The 9,390-nt window shown below is 39.3% G+C and overlaps 1 protein-coding gene across 1 annotated transcript in view; it reads left to right on the top strand.

Annotated features, from left to right (window-relative positions):
• Positions 1 to 8,752, top strand: part of LOC145400926 (uncharacterized) — a 127,383-nt gene extending 118,631 nt beyond the window's left edge. The window contains exon 7 of the mRNA XM_080273287.1: positions 6,823 to 8,752. Within this exon, the coding sequence (XP_080129413.1) occupies positions 6,823 to 8,506 (1,684 nt within the window). The 3' untranslated portion in view covers positions 8,507 to 8,752. The remainder of the gene's footprint in view (positions 1 to 6,822) is intronic.
• Positions 8,753 to 9,390: the final 638 nt, after the last annotated feature.

Raw genomic sequence — 9,390 nt, 5'->3', positions numbered from 1 at the left:
ATGGAGAAAATTATAAGGATGACCGGTGCTGGGCCATAAACATAATATGGATTTAATATAATCATACTATATTCTTCCCAAGGTTGCATTGTTTGATTGATCAGGTGCATGGTTTCAAACTTAGATGAATCTAATATGTGTACTCATATTTAAGTTCGTCATAGATAATGGCTGGAAGAACTTATGTGTCTGGTTTAGAATAGCTTTGTGGCTTCTAACAGGTAAGGTGGACAATGAAGGGGTTAGTACTGAACAGTAATCCAGTGGTATATATAAACCAGATGCTGATGTGTGGGTTGGAGGTGTGTCTGAGCAAGTTACAAAAATTGATGTATTTCTTGTGAAACAGAAAAACTGATTGTCCAATGCGTTGATGATGGATGAGTATATCTGGAGCAAGTGTGAAATTGCAGTGATGATGGATGTTGTGATTCTTTATAGTACATTTCACAAAGGAATCTCAGCTGGGTGAAACCTGAAGATATACGCAGGACAAAGGTGATACGCATGCAGTGATGTGTGACATTTATCTTCGATTGTTGTTTCAGTAGCAAAGGTGACAGTGTTCTGTTTATTGGAGACCATGATGCCATCTGTTGTGGTGTCATTTTTTTTTTTTATTTTTTTTTTAAGACAAATGGGTATACTGTGTTTGATAGACCGTGAAAAAATTGTCATGGGACATGAACTACTATTGATGTTGGTGTGAGTGTTGCTTCAAAGTATGGATAATATAACATCAGATTCCTTTCCTCAGTCAAAGACTTCAAACCATGCTCATTTACACCATGACTGGTTATTTGCCATAGATTGTGAATGATAGCAAGCTCAAGTATTGGTTGACTGAAGTACTGTATAATTATGTCAGTATGTTCCATGATCTCTGGAAGTGTTGGAAAAATGTACGGTAGTATTTCCTTCTAGTGCATTTACTTTCTCCACAATTTCTTGAGTTGATTTTTCAGTCTTGCATTGGTTCTTTACAGTCGTCATCATTACGGTGTTCTTGGTATCAGCTAGCTTGTGTTGATATGAAAGAATTTTGTGCAGTCTCGTTAAATTTGTTATTTATCTCTTCAAGCTCATTTTTTGTAGCCGGTCCAAAAATTGTTACCTAGAATTGCTTCACCTAGAGTGAACAAACCATGTTTGTCACGTATTTGTGATGTTTGTTTCCCTAATTGTGTCAGTCCAATGTGATGGGATGTCCTGGATCATGGTGTTCATAATAGTCTTTGCCTTTTCTAGCATCAAGTCTGCTAATTTAATTATTTCAGCCACATCTTGTGTTGGATGATCACATGAGGAAGACCCTTTGGATACTGCTTCTAGAGTTCTAAACGGTCTTGCATTCTACAGAGCTGGGCACCGCAATCTAAAATTCAACTCCACAATCGTAATTCTCCAACCTCTGACCCTTACCTTCTGCTACCGCAATTCTGCAATAAACGTGGAATGTGCAGTTCCACTACCTCAGTACCGCAACCACAATCCAGTTTCACAATTTTCAATACAAAGTGCACAAACAGGGGGTAAATCAATTGGTAGTGTAGTGAATTATTGTATTTATAATCTCTTTATGTAATTTATGAAGTCTTTTAAAATTGCTGCCGATACCTTGGTGTATTTACTGAAAACTTACCCATTACAATTATCTTCTCAAAACTGTAATTTTGTAAGGTACTGAACTATACTCAGATGTATATCTATCACTTTTTATTTTGTATCAAAGTTAGGGCATACCATGAAAATCTCACAGTACTAATATTATAATAATATGGTCATATCCTTAATTACAAAAATAATATTACAAGGAAAAGTAATAGACTTTGTGCCACTTGGGAAAATCAGTCTGACCAGCAGCAGAATGCAGTCCATAGAACTTAAATAGATAATTCATAGAAATGTGCTTACTCTTGCAGATAATAACTCAGTAGGACCAAAAAAAAATGTATTTTCAGCTTTCACCATTACATTAGCCCTTAAGATTGTCATCTGTCAAATTGGGGAACAACTGTGCATGAGTAGCTATGCGTGCCACAAAATTTACTGCCATGCTGGCTTATGGTATATCATATCGTATCGTATCAAATAATTTTTCCTGGTATCGCCCATCCCTACTGCTAACTGACACAGTGATGCCTTGCCCGCTGGCGCTGCTGGCCGGGAATCATTTTAAAGCTTGATATAGTCATGCTGTAGCCTGTACTAACCGCCACCGACCGCCACATGGGAGATAGCGGACAGGATTTTGATTGCAGAAGTACTTCTGCAACCAATTCCACAAGTTTCGGACGAGTTTGCCGCAATCGCAATTCTGCAACTGAAGTTATGTGGTCCGCTATTGCGGAAATTGCAGATTGCAGAAGTGATTGTGGAGGTGCCCAGCTCTTGCATTCTGCAACATGGCTGCCAGGTTGTACAGTACATCCAAACAACTTTCATTACTCACTTTGTCTTGTACAATGGCTGTAGAGGCAGTTGGTGCAGTAAGGTAACCTTGACCTACTACATGTTGAGGATGTAAGTGAGGAGTTCCTCTTGCTACCAGCATAAATAGTAGAATCCATGGAATAATTCCCCTCATCTTTACCTACCGTCCAACCAGTGCTGCCCACAGACATTCTTAACCAGTCCCTTCCTTCCATCTCTCTTCATTCTCTGTTCCTTCCTCTCTTTCCCTCCCAACTTTCACTCCCTTTCTTGCTTTCCATGCTCTGTATCATTCCCTCTTTCCTTCCCACCTCTCCTCCTGCTCCACATAACAAGGACAGATATGAAACCAGTACTCTCTCTAAACATTGGCACTTGTGGGAGAGGGTTATTGGGAGTAGACTGTAGCACCAGTCGAACAGGGCAGTACTCCCGAGGTTGATGGCAAGCTGGTGATAGGGAGAGCTGGAGCTCCCGTTTCACCAGCCCTCAGGACTTGATCCTGACCATCTCCCTTTTCTGAACATTTTCAGTGAATTCATTTACACAGAGAGTAGGCCAGCATGCTCTCATGATACCTCTACCTTCAACTGTCTACACCACACTACATGCGCATAACATATCACACCTTCTATTCACATCTTTAGTAATGGCCGCTGCAATCTCACAATCAAATGAGGTGGTATCTCGGATTGCCACCACCGGGCAGGAGTAGGGCTGGAGGCACAGGGTCCTCCCGGTCGCTATCAAGCGACTGTGCCAGCAGCGACTGTTGCTATTTCCGGAAAAACTCGTCGGCGAAGAGGTGACGGTGTGGCCTTATTCTTTACCAACATCCGCGGCCTTACCACGAATTTAAACTCAGTTCATTTTTTCCTTCAGTCCATATCCCCTTTGGCCCTTTTCCCTCACAGAACCACAAATCTCACCCTCTACCGATATATCTCCATTTTGTTTTCCCGGTTACCATCTCCTTACAAACTTTCGAAACAAGGGCGGCACCTGTTGTTATATCAAATCCCAATATGCAGTTGATACTATTTTAAACTTCACTTCATCCAGTTTTGATTACTCATTATATAAATTAAATTGCCAAAACATTACCAAATATATCTGTGTAGTTTATCGTTCCCCCAATGCTTCTTCGGAACCCAGTGTATTTGATTCCATATCCACTCAGTTGAGTAACCTTGACCTTGCCCTTGGCAATGAAATTACCATTTTGGGTGATTTTAACATACACAATGTTGAATGGCTATTGCATTCTGCCCGGACTGACAGACGCTGGTCTAGAATGCGAGCTATTTGAATCGCTTTAATCTCACCCAGTTGGTAAAGCAACCAACCAGAATACCTGATAACCCTGACCATAATGCCCATCTCTTGGATTTATTCTTGACAAATAATCCAGATCAATACAGGATAGAGGTACTGTCACCACTTGGATCCTCTGACCACAATCTCATCAAAGCCTCATTAGTTAACCCTCCTACACCTCCCCATTCCGAACCTGTCAGGGTGACCCGATGGCACTTTGACAGGGCAGACTGGGATGGATTTAGAAATTATCTTGCTGATGTTCCATGGCAGTCTTTCTTCTCTAGTGATCCCAATTCTACCCAGTCCCACATTTGTGACTTAATACTAGCTGGTATGGATTTATTCATACCAAGTCAACAATTCACTAAAAGATCAAACTCTCCAAAATGGTTTGATGGCAATTGTGCCAGAGCAACAGCCCAAAAGTCATTAGCATATAACTCTTACTTAAAATCAAAAACACCTGAATCACTCTCCCAATTTAAAATTGCTAGAAATCATGCAAAAGCTGTATTAAATCTATCTAAATCAAACTTTCTTCAAAAGCAAGCATCAAAACTACTTAACAACCCTAATGACAATAGAATATTCTGGTCAACTCTTAATTCTTTCAATAATAACTTTAACAAGTCATCTTCCATTCCCCCACTAAAATCTTCAGATGGCAATATTACAAATGACCCACGTGGGAAAGCAGATATCTTTGCTAGTACCTTTTGCAAGAAACTCTACCATAGATGATACCAGCCAGAATGTCTCAGTACTGGAACTTGATTCTCCGAAATTGCCCCACTTAAAATACAGACAAGATTTGTAAAATCCATCCTAGACAATTTACCTACCAACAAAGCTCCAGGTCCAGATGGAATTCCGCCAATTGTTTTGAAAAAGTGTTCCCCTGAACTTGCCTCTGTCCTAGCTAAATTATTCAGACTATGCATACGTACTTCTTTATTCCCAAATTCATGGAAAGAAGCCAATATCCACCCAGTTCCGAAGAAAGGAAGTTCGTCTGACCCTCCAATTACAGACCAATAGCTATCACATCTTCTCTTGGTAAGGTATTTGAAACTTTAATTAATAAGCATATTGTTAAACATCTTGAATCCAACAACTTAATTAATGATAGACAATACGGTTTTCGCCACGAAAGATCCACCATTGACATACTCAATCTCTTAACTCATACCATCCATCAATCAATAGATCTTTTTGGAGAAACTCATGCAGTAGCTCTTGATATCTCTAAAGCTTTTCGACAGAGTATGGCACCGTTCCCTGCTGTCCAAACTCCCTTGCTATGGACTAACGTCTTTTGTTCCTTTGATTTCTTCTTATCTTAGTGACAGGAAAATAAGAGTAAAAGTAGATGATGTATATTCGAATTTCCACTCAATTAACGCCGGCGTGCCGCAGGGATCAGTTCTGGCGCCAACGCTATTTCTGGTTCATATTAATGATCTCTTATCTGTCACTCACAATCCCATTCACTCATATGCAGATGACTCAACACTACATAGTTCATTCACACTCAGACATCCATTTACAAAGTCTAATATCTCTACCTCTCAACTCAATACAGCCATCTCCATAAATGAAGATCTATCTACAATCAGTGAATGGGGACAAAACAACCTTGTCTCTTTTAATGCTAGTAAAACTAAATATATACAGTTTACCAATAGACAGATATTGCCAGACTCGTACATTACCTTCAGTGCTACTAATATTCCCATCTCCAAAAGTATTGAAGTTCTTGGTGTCTCACTTAACAGTGCCCTCAGCTGGACCTCTCATGTCAGATCACTTGCTAAAACCGCCTCAAAGAAACTTGGATTATTGTACAGAGTCCGTAACTTCTTCGCCGATGAGCAGTTAGCTATAATTTATAAGAGTCATGTGCGCTCTCAGCTTGAATATTGCTCACCCTTGTGGAATGGTTGTGGAGAGGTTGCATTAAGGCAACTAGACAAAATTCAGAATAAAGCTGTTAGAATCATTAACAACCCTGCCATTACATATAAACTACCTCCCTGCAAGTAAGAAGGAATGTTGCCTCCCTTGCATTATTTTACAGATATTTTTTTGGCAAATGCTCAGACGAAGTTGCGTCCATGGTGCCACCTCTCCATGCCTTCCCTCGTGCTACACGGGCATCTGGTAGCGCTCATGACTGGAATGTCACTCAACCATATTGCAGAACTTCTGCCTATCAGAATTCTTTCATTCCCCGAACTGCATCTCTCTGGAACTCGCTTCCCCAGAGTTGTTTTCCTCCAAATTTCAACCTACAACTCTTCAAGTCTAACTGTTACAGATATTTTATGAACAGAGGACACCAGTAATCTGGTGTATGGATTATTTTTTTTCTCCATTTGTTTTTCCTTCCTCCGTTCTGTTATTAAAAAAAAAAAAAAAAAAAAAAAAAAAAGAACTTTGCATGCTTCCACCACACTGTTGCATTATATAAATGTGGCATTTATTTTTTCACAGATGTTGGCTACAGCATGAAAAGATGAACTATTAAATACTGGTTTACTTTCCCTCTGCTATCCCCCCCCCCCTTTCCCCTTTGAGAATGCTGATTATTATATAATCTCATTTTCAGTTAAGGAATTCATGTTAGGTTTTTTTTTTTTTTTTTTTTTTTTTTTTTTTTTAGCTAAAGGGGTACTACAGCAATAACAAATATTAAGTTTTCATTCTAAAACTGACGAATACACGACCAACAAAAATGAAGATTTTTTTGCATTTATAATCACCGTACTCTTTATTCTTATGATCGTTGCTGCAGTTTGGTATTAATGTTTTAGCTGTAAAAACAGGGATCCAGTGCATCTTCTGCCTCCATATCACATCCCCATTGGCATGTTTGGCATGACTGTAAGCAAAGCAGATGTTGAGTTTTACTGTAAGCCGGGTTTTTGGATAAGGTATCTGTGCTGAGAAATAAGGCGTAGTTACACATATAGGCATGCCGTATCGTAAGGGTAGCACAGTAGTATTGAACTTAGTGAGCATATGAATATATCATGCATCTTTTGTATGGCAGGTACCAGCGTTGGAGAGTGGCCTGAATCGTCAGCTGTCCCCAGTTCCATCAACTTCGGGCCTGCAAGGCAGCAGTACCATTCAGAAACCAACCAAAGAAGATGAGGACTATGAATTTGAATATGAATCTGACTGCTATGGAGACAGTGATTCTGACTCCGGCATAGCAAACCGTGGGCCTATTGACCTTGACCACTGGAAATGCCTGGTTTGTAATAAAATGTTTAAAAGTCTAAAAGAAAAGCTGCTCCATGCAGGTCAACACTCTCCCTGTGCTGAGGCCATGGAAAAGTCAGGAGTGATTAGAAGTGCTATTGATGTCAAACTTTTTCAGTCTGGAAGCAAAGAGAAAATAGAAGCAGAAACAGCTTATGCTATTTTAAGGTGTAAGGAAGAAATGGGAACACTCCAGGAAGAAACACGCACAATGCTGGAGTCCTTCTCATCAAATGGAGAATATAAGTGCCCAGAATGCAGATTGAGATTTCCTTCAGCAGAAACTTTATTTGAGCATCGTAAGTTGGTCTTTAAGAGTAGGGTAACATGTCCAGTTTGTCACATGGTATTTAAAAGGAGACTTGCCAAAATTAAACACATGAAAACGCATACATTAGCAGATTTGGTCTGTCTTATTTGCAATCGAACCTTCCCTAACCGGTATTCCTGGTCACAGCATCAGCTTTTCCACATGGGTCTTGTAATGTTTGAGTGTAAAGAATGTGGCAGGAGATTCCAGAGAAAGTCAGAGTTGGTGGTGCATTCACGCACTCACACTGGGGAGAGGCCATATCGGTGTGCATCATGCAACAATGGGTTTACAACTAGACAAGCCCTTAAACGACATCTGGTCACTCATATGGATGGCCAAGAAATTGACTGTGATATCTGCCAAAAAACGTATAAAAATGTTGTATGCTTGAACAAGCACAAGCTGAAGGCACATTCAAAGAAAAAGGGAAAGACAAAGGTAAAAAGAGATTTCATGTGCTCAACGTGCAATGAAGTTTTTCCATCAGAAAAGAAATTGGCTTGGCATCAAGAAACACATGAAAGGTGGCCAAAGAAATGTCAGCATTGTGGAGAATGCTTTGTTCACCAGTCTAGCTTAACAAAGCATATCCGTCACAAGCATGACCCACAACATCACACAGTGGATGGCAAATCTGAGAACAATGCTACTTGCAATATTTGCTCTAAAGTTTTTAAGAAATCTTCACTTGCCCTTCATTTACGAACACATACTGGTGCCAAGCCATACAAGTGCAATATCTGTAACAGAAGTTTTGCAGTGAAGTGTAATTTAGAGGCACATAAATGGGTTCACATGGGAGTACGAGACAGACCTCATAAATGTAAGTTGTGTGAGCGTAGTTTTCATCGTGTGAAAGACTTGGAAGCTCATGTGCGTAGCCATAAAAATATTCGTCCTTTTACTTGTAATGAATGTGGAAAATCCTTCATCCACAAGAATAACCTGCAGCTGCATGTGCGGGAGCATTCTGGGGAAAAGCAGCACAAGTGTATGTTTTGTGGGAAGGCTTTCTTTAGGAAGTATAATTTGGACAACCATGTCAGAATTCATACAGGGGAAATGCCATATGAATGTACTATATGTCGTAAAGATTTCACACAAAAGAGCAATTATAATGTTCATATGAAGGCATTCCATGTTGAAAGACATGCTGTTAATGAGGAACTTTAGAGTTTTTAGAATCTGAATCATATTGTACAAATGTCATGGGTGAACCTCTGGTCCGTATAGTAGGAAACTAGGAAATAAGGAAATTTGTCTCCCAGTTGCAAAAAAGTAGTTATATAAAAATACAGCAAACATTAAAGGAAAGTATTTTTATAAAAATGTATTTTAAAGGTCTCACTTCATAAATGCAGTCTGAAATTTTACTATACACATAGGCTCCTGCATCCTCTTGTGAACATTATATTCTGTCTGAAGAAATATTGCTGATGTTATAGATAACATTGCCTGAAAATATAGTAGCAGTACTGTTTTTAAAACTTTTAGTGAATTTTAAAGGCTAAACAGTATTTAGTGTATTTTTCAAAAGTTTGTGTGAGGTTTATGAGCTGTTTTTTTTTTTTTTTTTTTTTTTTTTTTTTTTCCCCCCATTAAGTGGATATTTTAAGTTTAATGTTATTTTAGTGTAAATCATACGATTGACTTTTTTTTTTTTTTTCCTTCTTAAGTGAACTTTTAAACTTTAATGTTATCCATCCATCCATCATTCAATCCTACGTTGCCCCATGAGGAACGTAGGAACCCGGGGCTAGGCAGTTGGTCCTGACATTTAAGATGAGAGTGACCAACCTCACTCATCCCTGAGTGGCATTATGTGAGCAATAAACCCCAACCATCCCTTGGATATAAACCTTCACAGGCTTAATCCGATTGGAGCACAATAATTATCCACTACACCACCAGGCGCCAAAATTTGGTTATATGGTTACCAACCAGCGTAGTAAATAGTTTCCTGGTGTACAGGAAACCATTTGGCTTGTCATTCAATGTAGAGTCACCCATAGGCAGAAGGAAAAGGAAAGAATGAAGGAATGAAAGACAAGAGGGAG

The sequence above is a fragment of the Coenobita brevimanus genome, chromosome 54, assembly GCF_032717465.1.
Source record: "Coenobita brevimanus isolate Jiangsu-jjx chromosome 54, ASM3271746v2, whole genome shotgun sequence".
Lineage (NCBI taxonomy): Eukaryota > Metazoa > Arthropoda > Malacostraca > Decapoda > Coenobitidae > Coenobita > Coenobita brevimanus.
Note: the sequence above shows the minus strand (reverse complement) of the source record. Positions and strands in the feature narration are given on the sequence as shown.